Source organism: Benincasa hispida, chromosome 5 (assembly GCF_027475165.1).
Source record: "Benincasa hispida cultivar pf3 chromosome 5, pf3_genome.v1.1, whole genome shotgun sequence".
In the NCBI taxonomy this organism is placed as follows: Eukaryota; Viridiplantae; Streptophyta; class Magnoliopsida; order Cucurbitales; family Cucurbitaceae; genus Benincasa; species Benincasa hispida.
In genome coordinates this window covers 24096250-24116420 of record NC_143482.1, presented here as the reverse complement: position 1 = coordinate 24116420, position 20171 = coordinate 24096250, and the positions used below count along the sequence as shown (strand labels likewise).

Sequence of the window (20171 nt, the reverse complement as noted above, 5' to 3'; positions counted from 1 at the left end):
CCTCAAATGTAGGAGTTCCCAAAATACTTAGGATTAAGGTCATATCACCTATGGACGTTTAGGTGAGATGTAAGTCTCAAGTATCAACGACGTTATATAAAGAGACGAATCATCACGTGGTCCGGTCTTATATAAAGACACCCCCGCTCGCATGTCTCCACATGAATGGTCAAGATCAGACCATTTGTAGTAGTTCACAACACTTGTAAAACCTCTACAAAGTGGGCCATATCCGTAGTGTCACCATGATAAGGCATCCCTCCTATATCCTTATACTATAGACCTTTTAGGTTATCACTTAAGGCATAATCCACTTGTATATCTCATATACATACTTAAGTTTACATACAATAACCATGGATCTTTGTTTATTGGATATGAGTAAATACAAAATAAAAGAACTCTTATTTTATTCATAACAATGTATACAATGTTTACAAACTATGAGACTCCGGGAGAATTAGGACACCAATCCCAACAACAACTACGTGGATGGGAGATCGAACCTTCGAACTCCAAGGATGAAGGTCATGTTAATTGAAGGAAATCGAATTCCTGCAGAAGTGTGAGATCATCTTGCATTTAGTTTTTCGATTTAATAGAAACAAAATACAGTAGTCCACACAAGAAGAGTAAAGGATAAATATCAAAATCAACATATTATAAAATAAGAAGAAAAGGGATAAAGGGACCTCACCTTTTTTAAATCCCATTCTTTTCGTAAATTTCTCTTGCTTGTCTCACAAATACCCCCTCAACGATCAATGACATCACCATAAGAATAACCCAATGACATCATCGTAAGAATAACCTTGTTATTCTTTAGGACTCCAAGGCTTAGGTGTGTGGTCTCTAACACTTGGAAGAGGAAAAGGTAAAGATAATTATAGTAGAGAGGAATTTGGTGGAAGCTAGGGTTTTTCTTTTGCACAATGAAAAATCCTTGCCCTAAATGGGCTATAAGTATATATTTATATGGAGAAAGGTTAACCCTTTCTCCAAATATTTTCTTTTCCACCCTTAATGCTAATTAATTAAATAATTCTTATTTAATTGAATGACATACTAGTTAAATAAATCCTATTTAATATATAGTTAATTAATTAACATATAAACATCACATATTTATATGTATCCACCTCTCTAACATTTTAATTAATTAATTCTTCATGAATCTAATTCACATGAATTTAATATTTGAATCTCATTCAAATATTTCTTGTTGGGTTATATGTCCTAAAAGTCGTAGTTTGAAAACTTTAAATATATTTCTATTTACAATAAAGATGTTATTGGGATTGTTTCAATAAAGTTGTTATAGAATATATAAATTGCATTTCTAGATTCATAAATCCAATAAACTAACGAACTCGTTACTATAACATGAATACTTAAGCTTTATGTATAGACATAAAAAGGATCAATTTTGAGTATATAACAAAAACAGTTTATAAGTATATGGATAGGGTTGGGTACCTTATCTTGTGGACACTATGAATGAGCCCCGCTTTGTATATTGATACAAACAATGTGATCCCAAAGGCGTTCATGTGGAGACATGCGAGTGGGGGCATCCTATGTAAAAGATGTTTGCATAAGACTGAATCACAAAATAGTCAGTTTCCTTTATAACGACCGTTTACTATTAAAACTGACTATTTCAATTCAATGACCTAAAGTAACTCAATCTCAATCCTAAACTAACTATGAATTCTTATTTATTCGAGATTATTCTTTAATTTGCATGGGTGAAAGTGACTCAACATCGCCGCTCAATAAACCTCCCATTTTAGGGATAAGACCAGATAGATAGTTGGGGACATAGTCTTGCAAAACATAATTCACTTCTACCCGTTTTAGGGTTAGCAGATAAGTTGTCCCCTTAAGTACTAACTCTTGGTCTTGAATAAAAGGGGCCCACTCTCTTTATGGTTGAGAGGGACTTGGTTATTGGTAGAACCACAAACCAATTATTCATTAGAGGATCAGTGGAGACTAAAAGAGCAAGATATATTATAGGGGTAAAATGGTAATTTTAACCTAGCTGTAAATACAAACAACCTGTGAAGGACCAACTTAATGATTATGGTTAAATTACGTGGACAGAAATATATTTACAGTGAAGAGAGTGCAACTACGGAGCTATAGTGAAGTGTCTCGGTAGTTAACGAATATTGATTAATTTGGTTTAAAGAGTTTAGCCAACTAATCTCAAATCGTTAGAACTCATGATCTGTAGGTTCATTAGGTCCTTCTACTAGCTCGTAAAAGGATTAAACCTTAGAATAACATGTTGAGAGAATTTGAAATGTTCAGAATTGGTTTAGGATTTGGATTATTATATTCGATATAATTAACGAATCAAATGATTTTGGAAATAACATGGAACTTTAATTTATTGGAGTTGGTCTTTACAAGTGCAATTTACATATTCAACAATAGTTTTATTGAATAAATGTTAATAACATCTTTATTGATAATAGAAAATGTTTAACATTAATGAACATTCATGTCAACTCTATCATTTCTCTCTTACATAATTTGGATTATAGATCACATCTATAATTAACCATTATATATTAATCTCATTAATATAAAATTCCATCAATTGATTTGAACAATTCAAATAATTCTTTATTACTATCCTTTAGTGAGCTAACAAGAGTACCTTATAGACTTACAGATTAGAAGCTCAAATGATATGAGGTTAATTAATTAAACTTCTTAATAAAATTAATCAATATTTATTAACTACCGACCACTCTACTAAAGATAGATAGTTGCACTCTTCGCACTGCAAGTATATTTATGTGTCTATGGATATAACCAATCAATAATGAGTTGACCCTTCACAAATCGCTCATAACTATAATTGGATCAAATTATCGTGTTATCTCTATAGTTACATCTAACTTCTTAAGTATCACTAATTTCTATAATGAACAAACAATTTTTAGTTCAACTATAAACTAACACCTCTCGGTCCAATGAGAGATTTGGGCCTCATTGTTCAAGAATTATAATCAACTATTAAGGAAGCAATTTATCAACTTTTCCTAAGGTTGGGAAGAAGTGAATTTCATCTTGTGTAGTTGTGTTCCCAACTTCTTACTCGGACAAATCCCTAAAAGGGTAGGCTTGTTGAATCGACTTACATAGCCACTCTTATCCATTCAGATCAAAGGATTGCCCTTATAAACAGTTCATAGCTCACTCAGGATTAAGGTCAAGTCACCTATGGTCATCCTAGTGAAATGTAAGTCTCTTCTAGTAACAATATTATATAGAGAGACTATTCATTTCGTGGTCCAGTCTTATGCAAATTCTTTGTATAGAATAATCTCGCTTACATGTCTCTACATGAACGACCAGGATCATATCATTTGTAGCACTTTACAACAATTGTAACAACTATAAAGCGGACCATATTCGTAGTGTCACCAAGATAAGGTACTCAACCTTATTCATCTACTACATATTACTTAAACATAATCCAGCTGTATGTTAACTACATACATATTTTAAGTTACATAAAATAACCTTAGATCTTAGTTTATTGGATTGAATTAATGTAGTTTGAATATTAAAAAAATACCTCTTATTTTATTAAATATATGGTTTGTATTGATAAACTACAAGATACACGAGATTTAAGACATCGAATCCAACATAAATCACCTTGAGTTAAGCTGACTTTGGTGAGTATGTTTTTTTAGCTCTACCGATATATTAAAATTGATAATTATTTGTCATTATGATTCAAACTAAAAGGTGAGGATTTGATAAAGGACCAAGAGGGAATGGATTCAATTAATAGTGACCACCTACTTATGATTTAATATCCTACAAGTTTTCTTGCCAGTTAAATATTCTAGAGTCGGGTTGTCCCATCAGATTAGTCGAGATGTACATTAGCTAAAGTGACAAACTCATTGAAGAAAAAAAAAAAAAAAACTAAAAGGTGAGGAGATGGACAAGTATCTACTATTTGGGTATATTAATAATGAGTAAGTTGGAGGGTTTTGGTTGATAACCGAAAAGGGAGGAAAGATATAAATAGTTGAGATTTTCATGTGAGTTCTTTATACCATTTTAAAAAGCCATAGTTGCCTTTACGGTTGCGTGTCACCTAAACAGCCGTCGAAGCAATCTAACCACATCCGTCGGATCAAATCTGATCCAACCCTCTTTCTACTGTACGATCAGAATCCGAGTGACCCAACATTTACAATTTCGCATGAACAAAGCGGGGTTCTCGCGACGGCGAAGCCACGTGATAGACAAGCTCCCACTCGCCTATCAAGCGCGTGGCATCACGAGCTTTCTACACCCAATCGCGATCTTCTTCCTTACGATGATGTACGAACGTAAAGAGAAAAAAGAGAAAGTGGCGTAGAAATGACTCGAACTATTCGCTTTCTTCTCTCTCTCTCTCTCTTGTTTGGTGATGGAATGAGATAGCTTATTTCTTCCCCCTTCCTTTCTCCGTTCTCCCCGTCATTCCCTCGAATTCTTCGCTTCTTCCCCCATGTCTTCCTCTTAAACCCTAACTCCCTCCATTGCTAACCTTTCTCTTGTTCTTTCATACATCCTCTACTCTCTCCCCTTCAATTTTTGAAGCGGATTTACGAATACGCTCTCTGGGTACTCTTCCATTTCCTTTTTATTCTGTTCGTCTTGTAATAATCACTTCAAATGCTGGATGTTTGTTTCAAGTTTGTTCTAATTTTTATCATTTTTTTTTCAATTTTTGTTTTTGATTCACATGGTTTAAAGTCAAGGCCATGTGCGAGTTTGGTTTTTTAATCAATTTCCCCCACCCTTTTGGTTCTTGCGTGATTGCTTCGCTAACCACGTTCTTGTTCTTAGCTATCTACTATTTATTTATTTGAATCCTGAAATGATATTTTGTGTTTTTGTTTTTGTGGGAATGCTGTTTCAGGTATAGTTCGATCTTCCCCTTCTGACTTCTTGTGGATCTAGATTTCCGTGAACTTTGAAGCTGGTGAGTCTTCGTCTTCTGATTTAGATGTTTTTTTGCTTCTGGAAATTGTTGATGATATCGTAGACTTTTTTTTGCTTCGTTCTGTTGTCTATCTGTTTATAATTATGTTCTGTGAGTTAGATGGCGATCAGTTTGTTTCTGGGAGTTTTTATAGATTCCATTTGACCGTTTATACTCGATTATGGGTTTCTTCATTTGTTGTTGTTTTTTCCTTTAATTTATTTGTGCCATTGAAGTTAGTTTCTGTTGTTGAATGCTGGGTAGAGGATATTTGATCTGAATTCCATTCCCATTTGTCATCAATAATAGTTGGTTTTGAGCAGATTACTTGGCTAATTAGCTATCATAGCTTTGGCCTTTCTTGTGAAACTGTTCTCCAAAGCCATTTTATGTTTTTGTTTGCATTTAAAAGAATGTGTGTTACTATGGTGCAGCTGTCTGGATACATTTTTACTTAATCTCTTGTTTTTAATACCATACAATTATTCTGAAAATAGTTCTGAAACAAACCTTAATCTTTTTTTGGATAATTATAGATTTAGTCCCTAATCCTTGAACTTTGACAAATTTCTATTTAATTCCTAAATTTTTAAATTTCCAATTATGCTCCCATTTGTTAACATGTGCTTCTATGCAAATAATGTGGTACGTTTATTGGACAATTGGAAGGGAGTAAACAACTTGAAAAACTAAGGTGGGATGGTGTGTAAAATGGGTCAATACGTCTCTTTAGAAAGAGAGTATGTTTGCATGTTATACTTACCTTTTGATTCTTAGTTTTATTTATTTTTTTTTGTTACTCATGTTATTCTATAATATATAATTATTAATGACTCTCTAATATGATTTAAGACAGATCTATGCCAATTATTGGAAATTGCTTTATAGCAATACAAAATCCTAGACTGCAATTTTTAATGGTTAATTGTATCACTTCATGTAGGTTTGGAAGCTTTCTATTATTGTTGTAATTAAATTTTCTAACTAAGAAACAATATCATTGATCTATGAAATTTACAAGAGAAATGAACAATCCATGTTTGATGATTACAAAAGGTACGCCCTTGGTTTTTTGTATGCACGTATTCTTTCATTTTTTTCTCAATGAAAGTTGTTTCTATGAAATTTTTTAAAAGAATGATGATCACAATAGGTATTCCCAATTAGAAACTAGGCATAACTTTGAAATTGGAACAATCGACTGGAATGCAGACATTCATGGAAGAAAAAATGTGGCCCCTTCATAGGGAGGGTGGACCGTGTTCATAAATATCCCTTTGCATTTGTGGAGCTTATCAACCTTTAGAACCATTGGAAACCTTTTTGGGGGCTTCATTGATTACCCTGATTGTAACTTGGCTGTTATTGGTTGTATGGAGGTTGCAAACTCGCAATTAAAATGAATGGGAACTATTTTGGCTTTAATTCCCTCCAAGATTTAATTAATGGAGAATGATTTCTTATTCGTGGCCCATGTAAGTTTTTTTGAAAATTTGAATATGTAGATTGGAAAGGAAGTTAAAATCCATGGTTGTTTCTTGCCAGAAGCTGCTCTTTTGATTCAGGCCTTGACGGCCCCAACTCATACTTGGTTGGCATATGGAGGGTCCAAGATGGTGTAACTTGGCGATGTTCAATACCTTGTTATTCCTGCCATTTTGGTCTTTTACCTGCCTTGGAATTTTGAAAAGTCTACCATTTCATTAATCGTGGGTCAAAAACCAAAGGGTTTTAAGTTGAAACCAACGAAGTAATAGCGGGATAGTCACCATCTCGTTGAGCTCCTCAAGTCAACTCGTTTATGGGATTGAAAAAGTGCCTTTGTTTTTTAGTGTGAACATTTAGGCTTTTAAAAATTATATAAAAGAAAATTCAAGGAAAATGGGAATGGGTTTCTTTTTCAGGGAAAGTCAGAAGAAAGGAAGAATTTGCTCGACAAATAAAAAATTGCCGCTTAGCCCTCAAGTAAAATTACAGTAAAGGTAAAGTAAAAGGAAGATGGATAAGTCTTTTCCATTTCAAGTGTCGATTCTTTAGCCCAAGAGGAAGGTTTAGAGGTTTGCCAGATGGCCCAAATCACCACTAGTAGTGGTGTAGACTTGTAGATAATTGCCATACATACTTCCTGGAAGACTCCAAACTGAAGGGAACAAAAAAGATGGAGACAACAAAGCAAAAAAAAAATTATCTTGATCCCTTTCAAAGTGAATGACATAGGTACAATCTCCTTATTAAAAGATACCCCTAAGCAGGTTTTGCGAGGAGGTAGAGGAGGATTTCCCCTTCCTGAAGGATTTGGTTAGGGCCCAATGATGAAAATAGTGAAGAGACAAGGCAAATTAGGAGTAAGTAGGGCCATAAATTTTTCCCATGAAGCTTTTGTCTTGGAATGTTAGATGCCTCAAAGCTACCAATAAACGAGCTTTGGTTAAGGATACGATTAGCAAAATCAATCTCGATGTAATTGTTCTCTAAGAAATAAAGTTATATATTTGAATATAAGATCAATCAAGTCTATCTAGAGCTCAAGAAGGATGTGGGGTAGCTCTTGATGCTGATCTTGGGTGCTTTATTTGTGGAAAGAAGACATTATAATTATCTCTGATTTTATCATGGGTAGGTTCTTTATTTTATTTTATTTTTGATAAGAGACAATTTCATTGATAAATGAAATATCCAAAAACATCCAAGAGTACAAAGGAACCAATCATATGGTATACAAAAGATGTTTCTAATTAGCAATAAGGAAAGAAAAACCGAGTATATCTTTATCCATAAAAAAGCATTGAAGATGATGAAGTCTAAGATGTCTTTTGTAGTCCTGTATTCCTCCTAGATGATAGGAGCATTTCTTTCGTCCCATATCTTCCCCAAGACAACAAAAATAATTCACTTCCATAATTGCTCTTTAGATGCTCTGACAGGAAGATCAATGAACAATAATTTGACCCAACTTAGAGCGTCATTTAGTATGGCCACAGTCCATTCAAAAGCTGTAAAAATTTCCAACCATATTCCTATTGTGAAGGGACAATTGAAGAACAAGTGCACGATAGATTCATTGTTGGATTGACAAAGGTTGCACCAGGAAGGAGAAATTTGGAGACAAGGGCAGTGATTTTGAAGACAGTCTATGGTATCATGGCAAGAATTAACAATTTCTCACAATAGGAAATTAACAAGGTTTGGGCAAGGGCATCTCCATGCCTTCTAGAATGATTCTTTTGACGGTTGGTTAATAGGGGTTTATGGGCCAGACTCCTAGTGGAAGAGATAAGTTTTGTGCACAAAATAGAGGATCTGTGTATGGCCTACCTCCATCTTTCTCCATCATGATGTATTATGTGTGCATTTAATTGTGAGCATCTTGGTCATCTTTTTGCTCATTGCTTCTTTGCTTCTAGATTTTGGTCTCTTATTTTAGATGCTTTTGGGTGGCCTTACCTTTGCCCTATAACATTTATGATCTTCTTTGTCTCCATTCTTGAGGGTCATCCTTTTAGAGGTGTGAAGAAGACTTTGTGGCTTGTCTTTGTCAGAGAGGAACCTCTGGTACCTTTGGGGTGTGCGGAATGACAATTTTCGGGGACTTTCTATACTTTTGATTTTGATATTTTTATGGATTTTATCTTTCATGCTCCTTTTCCGATTATAGCCTAACTTCTTTAATTGCAAATTGGAAGTCACTTTTCTAACAACTCTAGGTGTTTTGGAATTTTACTCCTTTATTTCACTTGTCAATGAATTTTGTTTCTCTTTAAAAAAATTAGTGGTGACTTCGATGTAGTCTATCGGGTTTCTAAAAAATCAAATGGGGCAGGATAACTAGAAGGAACAATGGGTGAGCGAGAGGCCTCTTTGTGTCTTATATCCTAGACTCTTACCATTTTTCGGTTCTTGAAAACCACTTTGTTGCTGACTTGCTTGTGTGGTCAGGGAATTTGTGCTCCTTCTCTTTCGGGTTTAGTCGTAATTTGTCCGATAGGGAGATGATGGATGTTGTTTCTCTTCTTTCTTTGCTCGAGATTCACTTTTTAAGGCATGGGAGAAGAGATGTGAGGGTTTGGATACTCAATCCTTTGGAAGGGTTTTCGTGTAAGTCCTTTTTTTTAAGAGTCTTGTGGACCATTCTCCCTTAGGTGTTTCGGTCATTTGAAAGATTAAGGTTCTTAGGAAAGTGCAATCGTCTCTCCAAGAAGCTCTCCTTGCTTGTTGGGTCGTTCATGTTTCTTTGTGGGTTTCGGTTTCAAAGACCTTTTGTAATTATCCTATAGTAGTTATAAGTTGGACTGCCTTCATTTTTTTTTTTAAAGTTGGACTGAGGGGGTTGCCTTTGTATTCCTTCATTTTTTTTCTCAGTGAAAGTTGTTATTCTTATTTAAAAAAAAAAAAGGATAACTAGAAGTGTGGGGGCTTTTAACAATCGAGTGAAAGAGTTGGAGTTGATTGATGTTCCCCTAAAAACGGAAAATTTACCTGGTCTAAGGGTAGAGAGAGGCATACTTCCACTAGAATGGATAGATTTTTCATTTCAAGACCTTGGGACATGCTCGAGGATGAAAAGAAATAAATCCAAAAAGAAATAGATGAGATTGATTATGCGGAAGAAAATGGCACCTTTTCATCAAACCTCTAGAAAAGTGGTGCCGAAAAGGTCAAAGAACACTTCATAGGTGTGCACCTGCTTTTGTCTAAGAAAACTCTTTGATTCCTTTCTTTTCAAATAATAACCAAAAAGGGTTAATGTGAACCTGTAGCAAAACTTTGGCATCTTTAAAGGAGTGGACCGATAACATAAGAGCCAGAAGATTCCTCACATCCCTAGGGAGTAAAAAAAAAAAAAAAAAAAAAGAAGACCTTTTGATTGTCTTTTTCATTAGATGACTTAATCTTGTAGCTTCACATGGGAGTCTGGGACTGCATGAGATTAAGACAAATGGTATTTGATTGCATGCTCTTGTATACAAACTATTTTGTTCAGATACTGGATATGATTTAAAGTTTCCATTTTATTATCATTATTTTAAAAATTTCCTTATAGAAAGTTAGTATTTTAAAATTTTGGATATATTTGGGACACATTTACAGTAGAGAGAGATTAGAATGAAGAAAGTAAAACAAAGGAAATAAAACACTTCAATCTTCAATCAAGCTTTGGGGCTAAACAAATAAAGACGCAAAATTAGATCAAATGAAGTAGACAAAGAAAATGAACATAACTTAATAATTTCTCCATAAAATCAAATGGACGATGTGAGAAGTTGTGGGAAAGTGGGATGTGGGACTTTTCTTTTCCGGTCTATTTTGAAGGATTTGTTTTGTTGTTTGTAGAATATATTACTTTATTTTCATATTGTATGATGCTTAAATTTTCTTACAAGTAGAAGATGATATTTTTTTTAATTTTGTTTTGGCATCATGTATTCTTTGATCATTCAAGGCACAACTGGCCTTAAATGCATCAGTCGCCAACTCCCCATTTTTCTTCCTTGGAATTGTCCCTCCTTCATTAATGAAATTATGCTCCTTCCATCCTCTGACCACTACTCCAAACCCTTCGACTATCATACTGCTTATTCTTCTAGATATTAATGCACCTAATTTGATTGGAATTGGACCAGGCCATCCATGTTTCTCTTTTTGTTTCAGCTTCTACTCCCCCTAGAGAACTATTCTTTGAAATCAGGAATTGGGGTTTGCTTTGAACTTTTCATTGCTTCGTTTTCTTCTAGATAAGTAGTTGCTTATTCTGAAAACTCTCCATAAATTCTCCTCAGTTGTCTGCCGATAATCTCGAAGGGTGTCATACGACTGATTGAGCCACAAAAGTACCATCTCTTGGATGAACAATCTCCACTTTTAACTGCTTACAGAACCACAGAAATCCAATCCATCATGCATTGCATCTTGAGTGAAACCCCTGCAATTATCACCTATGGCTTCCAATAAGGTCGTCTATAACCACTTCATGGTTACAAGTGCATTGAAACTCAAAATTCCCTGCAAATTTTTATTTTTGAGTGAAAGCTCAGTTTCTTAGAAAAAAATCCCCCCATCATGATTGTTTCTTATCCAAAAGAAATCCTCTCATCATGATTACTGATATTAACTCTTAGGGTGCAAGGTAAGGATTATCCTAAAACTATAATAACCACCTTTTGCTATAGTAAATACTATTTTGTATTCTCCAATTAGCTATAATCGACATAATTTTAAAGCCCCTATTTGCTATAGTATTTACTATTTGCTGTAGTTTTTACTATTTTACATTCATATTTTTTTTTATTCTTTACTATAGTGTTTACTATTTACTTCTCAAACTAAAATAATTTACACTTTAAACACATACTATTATAACCCAAACTAAAATAATCTACTCCCCAAACACAAACTATTATAACCCAACTATGATAACCTAAGACTATAATAACCAACTCCTTACCCCAAACGGCCCCTCATTCTTTAAAAATTGAGCTCTAATGGAGGCATAAGCCTGTTATAATCTGTGGATGTCATAAAACTTGAAAATTTGAGCCTACCGGTGAGCCTCAAGGTCTGAGCCATGAAACTCTTTCAAAACATAGTAAAAATCTACTCTAAATTTTCCCATCTAATACATTGTGATTACCCAGCTTCCTCACAAAATTACTCGAAAACAATATTAATAATGACAATAACAAAATAAATGAAATCAACGACCACTCATGTCTCTTACAAAGATGCAATATTTCTCTTGATCCCTTCCTTAGAGTAAATGGTGACTTTCACTATAATCATTCTTTAATACTAGGATTCTAACCAAAAAGTTTATGATGTGTTGACACATAAATTTTGTGGCATGTTGTATGCATATTTTATTTATGTGGTATATTTAGCAAGTTTAAGACTTGTAACAGAATTTAATCTGTATTATAGGGTCATGTTAAGTGCATGCATGTAGCAATAAGAAAGTCAAGAGGCAATCTACCCTGTGATGTATGCATGTAGGGAAGAGATAAGTTAAGACAATTTACTTGTTGATGTTTTCATATATGAGTTCAAAAAAGGAAAATATCTCGACATAAATTATGGAAAGTGATTTAGACTACCAATCTTGGAGAATTCTTGAAGAAAAAGTATTATTCAATTGTTGTCCATATACGAGGGGAATGACTCCTATTTATAGAATTTAAATACAAGTGGGGATAAAAAGGGAAATGACCTAGACTTTTATCCAATTACCCAATTACCCAATTAACTCCCCTCTGAAAAGAAAACTTATCCTTGAGTTTTGAAAAGAAAGGAAATTGAAACAATCAAGAAATAAAATAAACTTGTTCAACAGAGTATGGCCAAACCAACCTCCTACGCCTTGAACAAAACTATTATGAAAAAAGTCTAAAACATAAACTCTTCATGTAGTTCATCAAGACTCCAAGCATTGTAGGTGTTTGAATACCTGTTGACCAAGCCAGTATCTTTAAGCAAAGAAAAAATCTCCATCCTTAGTGAATCAATAGCCTTCACTGATTGTACATAAAGGAAGCTTTTCCCAGAGAAGTCATATCTACCAAAGTTTCTCCGCTTCATTCCATCCCACATAGGTCCGGATAATAACAATGTGACCACTATGATTTTGTGAAATTTGGGATTTTGTAGTCTCTGCAACATCCTTCTTCTCATTTGGTCTTAGAAAAGGGCCTCTCACATTGAGACGAGCGGCAACGGATAAAATTGAATCCTAACAATTGAAGATATCACCTACTGTCAACATCTTTCTCAGTTTTGGTTCCATTGGGAGCATAGTCAAATAGAGACCTATAAGATTAAGATTTTAATACAATTGTTGTCCAGGGGAATATTTAAATACAAGTGGGGTAAAAAGGGAATTAACCTAGACTTTTACCCAATTACCCAATTAGCCCCATTCTTCTTACATCAGAGGTATTAGACTTGTGAGTTTGGAGTTAGGGGGTTTTGTTTTTACCCCTTAGGAGGTTGGTTTTTAACCTTGGTTTGTCTGTTTTTTGGAGGATTAACACTATTGACTATTTGTCCTGAGGTCCTTATTTAGACTCTATGGAATGAGAGAAACCACAGAATCTTCAAGAGATGGAGATGACTGCAGAATCTCTTTTTGAATTATTGCCTTTTTTTGTGCTATATCTTGGTTTAAAAATTTCTCATCTTCTAACAACTAATGAGCTTTTCTTTATCCTATTGGAAGAATTTGTTTGTAACATTCGTTGGATGTGGTTTGTCCCTTTTTTTCTTAATTTTACACCAAAATTGTTTCTTATCCCAAAAAATGCAGTGGTCTTTTTCTGTAGTCTTGGACTTTTAGTGGTGTCTTCTGAACAATTCTGCTTCAGAGCATCTGTATCATTCGTTGGAGGGATGTGAGTTTGCAGTTTTAATTGATTTATAATAAACTTGTCATTTTGTCAAAGTGAGCATAGTTCAGTTACCATATAGTATGTAATAGTTACTAAGAGGTTTGCGGTTCGAATCCCCCACCCTCTATTGCACTCATAATAAAATTGTCCTTTGATGCTAGAGCTGTTCGTCCATCTTTTAGGATAAGGATGGTTATTTGGCAAACTACTTTTTGACTACTTTGTGGAACATAGATTCTTTTAAGAAGTTGGGTCGAAGGGCGCTAGAGGCACATCTTCACAAAATCTTTGCCTTGCTTGTCAATGGACCGACAACTAAGAGCCTCAAGCATCTGATGTAGGCAAAAAGTTGGACATTCCATCCTTATTTCATAGAGAGCTCCAACCCTGGAAGCATATGGGCAATGGAGGAAAAGGTGTGGTTCAAACTTTCTTCATCCCTTGAATAGAGGTAGCAAACTGAAGGGGATATTCCGATAGCTGAACATTTTATGAAGCCTTTTCGTGTTTATTAATCCTTCTTACGTGGGATACCAAAGGAAATGTCAACTTTCTTGGGGATACTAAACTTACCAGATCATATTAATCACAGGGGACTTTACTTTCTGGGAAGCTTCTTGTAATCTATTTCATCAAGGAAATTGTTTGTTTCTTTTCCAAAAAGAGGAGGGGGGGAGGTTCCAGGGACCAATCTGCCCCATCTGTACCTATCCCTGACTGACTCGCTCTACAAGTGAGAACTGTACAAGTAAAGGAAAGAGCAGTTTAACAGCTGAACAAAATAAGGTTAAATATCTTACTTCTTTAACAACACTGTAGGAAATGAAATGATGAGGAGGTCCAATTTGAACATAAGTCTTGAATGGTAAAATTTGCAAAGAACTTGGAAAGAGAACACCGTGGGGAAGCAATGTGTCTAGTGGCCTCAAAGCGACCAAACCGTGGAAGAGGCTTGCTTATCTTACAACTCTGATTATGTTCAAATCAAATCTCAGCTCGAACAACTTTAATCACATTTTCCTATAAGAATTGAGATTTAGGCTTTGAACCAACCAAAATCTGAACAATATTGGCTTTAAATGAATCACCAGATGTCCATTGGAGCGGAAAATGGAGAACAAACGACACCAACAAGACCTTGAAAAATAGCACCCAAAAGAGATGTCGAAGCCCTTCATTATCAGCCTAGCGACGAGGACAAATAGAAGGCTACAAGCAATGAGAGCGAAGCTTCTGTTCAAGGGTGGAGGAGCAGTTCAAGAATAATCCATATGAGAAATACTAACTTGTCTAGGACATTTGGATTTCCACAAGGCCTTATAAACAAGCTTATCAATAGAGAAATAGGAGCAGCTGAATGCTTGGAAAGGGAGCTAACATAAAATTATCCAGAAGGGTCCAAGCTCCAACTTTGACAATTTGGTTGCATAGCCACCTTTTTATCCGATAAAGAACTCTTTAAGCCTTCATCTTTCAGCATCTGTCTTAAAGAGACCGTCCATGATAGAGTGTCTGCATCGCAATGATAAAAAACTGAACCATTGGGGCAATAAGAAGGGAATTCAAAGCCTAATTCTTTTTTTTTCCCTTATTTTTTTGATAGGAAACAAAATTCAAAGCCTAATTCTCAAGCCAAGGATCCTTTCAACAAAAAATTCTACTACCATTACCAAGTGTATAAACAACTCCATGAAAGTATCTCCAGCCCCATTTAGCCAACAATGCCATATTTCTAATCTTCAAACCCCAAAGCCGAGCCCCCCTTCCAATTGAGATTTGGAAATCAAATCCTATTTTTCCAGATGATTAATCTTACTCCCTCTAAGCTCTTTCCAAAAGAAAGCTTTCATAATTCTTTCTATAACAATAATCACCTTAGCTGGCTTCAAGAAAGAAGACATACAACAATTGATAACACCACCGGTGTTTTGGCTGTTTTCTAAAGCTCAAGGCATAAGAAAGAGCAATAGTCTTTTGGGGCTTAAGCGCAAGGTGCAAAGAAAGCGTGTTTTTTAGGCTCACTATATATAAGAAGTACTAAATAAAAAGTAAAAAGTATAGTTGTAGGAATATGAAGACACTAAACACAAGTAATTTTTCTGGCTTAGTAAAGTTTATTTTTTTAGATAATAAAAAAGGAAAAAAACTGAAATTATTATTATCTTTTCAAAATAATGAAAAAGCCCCCAGGCCCAAAACATAAGACGCATGCCTAAAATGTGCAGCTTATTTTGTGTGCCTCGCTTTTTCATGACGAGGTGCAAGACCAATGCCTAGCACCTAGACGCTTGCTTGGAGGGCCTTTTTTAAACACTGAACATCGTTTTACACAAAAAGTTAGTCTTCCACTTTGAAAAAGATTAAAGCATTTCCAATTCCACCTATCCAATTTTCTTATGAATCTTATCAATTATCGGTGGCCAAAATGAAGCTTTCTTTAGATAACCACCAAGTGGAAGCCCAAGATACATAAAAGACAAATATTCTACCTTACAATGCAAACAAGAAGAAGTGGGCAACAACTTGCCTTTTTCCATATTAACAGCACAAAAAGTATACTTTTCCCATTTAACATTTTGGCTAGAACACCACTCAAATAGCTCAATGGTTTTAATAACATCCAGCATCCCAATCATCATATTTGCAAAATAATATCGTATCAACAAATTGAAGAATAGAAACATGAACTTTATCTTTACCTGAACCAAGGCTTCGAAAGCACCTTGTATAAGGGCATTAAATGCACTTAGATCCTCACTAATTTAGAGAAAAAGGAAAAGGGAAAGAGAATCTCTGGCCTAATTCTCCTAGAAGCAGGGATTTGACCACGAGGTCTACCAGTAACAAAAACTGAGAATTTAGGGTCTCTAATGCAACCATTAATCCATGAAATCCACTTAGAATCAAAACCTTTTAAGGATAAGCACATTTTTCAAAAAGTCCTAATTCACCCGATCAAAACTTTTTCCAAATAAGGTTTTAGGATCCAACCTTTTCTTCTTTGAACAACACTCGACAACTTCATTTGCAATAAGAACTGGATCAATAATATGTCCCACCAGTGAAAGCACTTTGAGAAGAGGAAATAATGCTTGGCATAACTCCCTTGAGTCTTTCAGCTAATACCACCTTGGCAATGATCTTATAAACTGAAGTGGGAAGACTAGTGGGAAGACTGCCTGGCCGAAAATCTTTGACAAAAACCTCTTTCTTTTGAATCAAAGCAGATAAGATTTTCTTTCTTACAAGCATTAGCTTACCATTACTGTAGAACTCAAAAAGTTTTTGAAAATAGCACTGGAGAGCTCCAAATACTTGAGAAAAAAATCCAAACTTCAAATTGAAACCATCGGGACCCAGTGCTAGATTTCATTGATTGTGGTATTTTTCCACAATGAAAAATGGGACCATAAGGGCTAAATTTTGAGCAGCAGAAACTTGTGATAAACTAAGGTTAACCGGGATAGAATGAGAGCCGGAACATTGCTGGTACTGAAAAGAAAGAAGAGACTCGCAAAGGAGGAATTTATTATGCATGGTGAAATCATTATCACATATTTGTAAGGTAGGAGAGTTTCCAAACAAGTCCCATTTATCCAACCAAGGAAAGGATGGTAGGTGGTGAATTTTGGATAACAATGGTATTTTGTTTTCTCCCGCCTATTACTGGAAGAACAGGATTATTCCCATGGCATTGTTGGAAGGTTATTTGGGGAGATGTTAAAGAACTCCACAGCTCTCTTTGCATTGTGGTAGGATTACATTCAGGAGATGTTGGAAATATGTGGATCTTATTCAAGCTCTTGTTTGAAAAATTTTGTTGGAAAGAAGTGGAAAAACTTTTCCAACCATCAAATTCCTGATCTCCATGAAGGATGCAGGATCATGGTATTACTTTATGAGTTATGAGATAGAGAAAACACTGATTAATGAATGATGATCATGCCGATTGCTGATACTGAGGATAAGGAACAACTCTGTATGTTGATTTCTTGCTTTAATCTCTTCTATGAAAGCTCAAGCCAGTTAGGAAATGTCGTTTAAGAGATGGTGCTAAACTGTGTATTTGCTACTAGTTGTCAGCCCAGTTATGTTTCATTTGTGGGTCATTTATTCTTTTCTTTCCTTCTTTCTTTTGTATTGGGGGGTTGTGTGCTGAAAAACTAATTGGCTGTGTTCAAGATGATGTTTCTGTTGTTTGTGAACTTGAATCGAGTCCCTTACAAAATTTTAAAATCATTTGTTCATCAATTGAAGTGGATGAGGTGCATTATTTGATTGAGGACTTGGTCCTTTGTTAAATAAAATTTGCAGTACGAGTTTTTTCATTATATATGTCTTACAATCCACTTAGTTTTGCTGATAAATTGACATGCTGATAATGTTTGGCTATATGCTACAGATTGAAACTCAAAATGGCAAAAGGGAGCAAGGTACGGCGCAGGTTGGCTTCCCGTCAATTCAGGTCAAACCCGTATCCACTCCCTTATAAGAGGGTTTTCCCAGAGGATCTGTGCCCAAAGGATTGTGTCAGCGCTGTGGATAAGAAGTACTGGGAAGATGCAACATGCTCGGTATGCATGGAGTACCCACACAATGCTGTTCTGTTACTTTGTTCATCTCATGATAAGGGTTGTCGTCCCTATATGTGTGGTACTAGCCTACGTTATTCAAACTGCCTTGACCAGTACAAAAAGGCTTACACCAAAGTAATTTCATCCAACAATGTGCGACCAGTAAGCGCCTCGATCGACAACTCAGCTGTTGTACAGGATCCAAGTTTGCTGGGTGAAAATCATGAAGTGACTGAGCTTGCTTGCCCCCTCTGTCGTGGACAGGTGAAAGGATGGACTGTGGTTGAGCCTGCCCGAGAATTTCTGAATGCCAAAAAGAGGACCTGTATGCAGGATAGCTGCACGTTTGTAGGAAATTACAAGGAACTAAGGAAGCACGTGAGATCGGAGCATCCATCTGCAAGGCCTCGGGAGGTGGATCCTGTGCTTGAACAAAAATGGAGAAGACTGGAGCGGGAACGCGAGAGGAACGATGTGATGAGCACAATCAGGTCGACAATGCCTGGAGCTGTGGTCTTTGGGGATTATGTGATTGAAGGAAATAATTTTGGATTTGATTCTGACGAAGAGGAAGGAGGGTTGAATGCTAATGCTGCAGAAAGGAATGGGGGATTTGAAGTGGGATTTGATAGTAATTTGGTGAATATGTTTCTTCTGTTACATGCTTTTGGCCCATCGAGTGATGACCTCAACCGACGGATTAGACAGCCGGAGAGGATTTTCTCTCCCAGATCAAACGAAGGCACTACAGGTATTCCCAACGCCACTCCACTCAGTAGTTTTGATTCCATTAATGAAGACAGTGGTAATGGTGGAAGTGACGATGACAATGGGGGAGGTATGTCATTGGTTAGCCGCCTTCGCCATCACGGAAGGGTACTGTTGGGACGTTCGGGTAGGAGACATAGGAATAGAGAAACTAGTAGCAATAGATGATCAAATTGGGCTCAAAAACAGAAAGGAGGGGTAGGAATAGGAAACATTTCTCAGGTACATAGCTTAAGAAAAAGAAAACGTAGAAGAAAATTTAAATAAGGGAATACGACTTGTGGAATTTGCAGCAAAATTTGTCACATTTGCCCCATCTGAAAGGGGAGATGGAAAAGTTGGCAGGTTAGCCTGTCGTGTAATTTATTGTTAATTGTATAATTTCCTGATTGCCTTATCCTCCTCTTGATGATACGTCATTTTGTTGAAATTTACTTGTAATCATCTGAAATTAATGTATCTTCTAGACATTTGTTCTTGACAAAGTCATTCCACAAATGACACCAATTTGTTTACAAATTTGCTCACTCTGGCTTGAAGTTACACTGCACCTTCACAAATGTGATTGATTTGGTTTGATTATGAGGACATCAATTGCTTCTAAAGAATTTGAGACAGTGCCCTTGATTCTCTCATTTTCTACATTTTTAACTTCTAAATATGATAAATGGCCTTGTTTGCTTTAGGTACTCGATTAATTTTTAGGGAACATTACTCTTTTTGGTTCCTAATGTTTCAAATTAGCCCTTTGGTCTACTAACTTTTTAAGTCGGTGTTAATCTACTTAACTTCGATAGTAAATACTATTGAAGTTTGCACATTTATGTAGGAATCTTATCTTTGTCTATTTTGTATATTTATTGAGGAACATCATCTTATAACTTTGGACTTATTAACTTCGCTAAGTGGGTTAAACACAAGTAGTTTTAATAGGTTTCAAAAAATCTTACTAACAAAACCATTAAAGTTAAACTAAGAAATTTGACTAAATTATTGAGGTGGCAAGATTAGGAATGACTGTGAGGTGGGTGAGGGTGGGGTTGCACTCCCATCTTGGTCCTCATGGGGATTTTTAATTCTCGTTCTCGCCCTATTTTCTATTTTGGTAGTCGGAGAATCCCCGTTCGGGAATTTAGGTCATTGTGGGAAAGAATCCTTGCTTTTTATCTTATTATTTTTATTAATTAAAATTATTTAAAATTTAGTATTTATTAAAACTTGTAAGAAGTTAGTATTATTATTATTATATTTGTTTAAATGAATAATTAAAAAATATTTTAGTACTTTTTATTATAAATTTAATAAAAATTAAATTTATTATATTAGAAAACTAAAATATAAAAGAGATTAACATTAAAACTGTTGCTTACATGCAACTGTTTTCTCTCTCTCTCTCTATATATGTACAGTTAAAATATTCTAGTATTTTTTTGTAATTATATATATAAA

At 35.3% G+C, this 20171-nt stretch overlaps 1 protein-coding gene across 2 annotated transcripts; it reads left to right on the top strand.

Moving 5' to 3' along the window:
* Positions 1-4361: 4361 nt before the first annotated feature.
* On the top strand, positions 4362-19241 carry LOC120077862 (zinc finger/BTB domain protein, putative (DUF1644)). Of its 2 annotated transcripts, XM_039031943.2 has the most exons (4): positions 4370-4644; positions 4943-5005; positions 5949-6061; positions 17783-19241. In XM_039031943.2, the coding sequence occupies exons 3-4, from the start codon at positions 6042-6044 to the stop codon at positions 18888-18890; spliced, it is 1128 nt and encodes a 375-aa protein (XP_038887871.1). In that variant the 5' UTR covers positions 4370-4644; positions 4943-5005; positions 5949-6041; the 3' UTR covers positions 18891-19241. The 2 variants fall into 2 exon arrangements, with proteins under 2 accessions (XP_038887872.1, XP_038887871.1); XM_039031944.2 differs by lacking the exon at positions 5949-6061 and having other exon boundaries at positions 4362-4644.
* Positions 19242-20171: the final 930 nt, after the last annotated feature.

Bases quoted from the DNA above. Each gene is read 5' to 3' on its own strand.
- LOC120077862 (XM_039031943.2), top strand. From the start codon at position 6,042: ATGTTTGATGATTACAAAAG. The intron at 6,062-17,782 runs GTACGCCCTTGG...TATATGCTACAG, and splicing joins ATGTTTGATGATTACAAAAG to ATTGAAACTCAAAATGGCAA.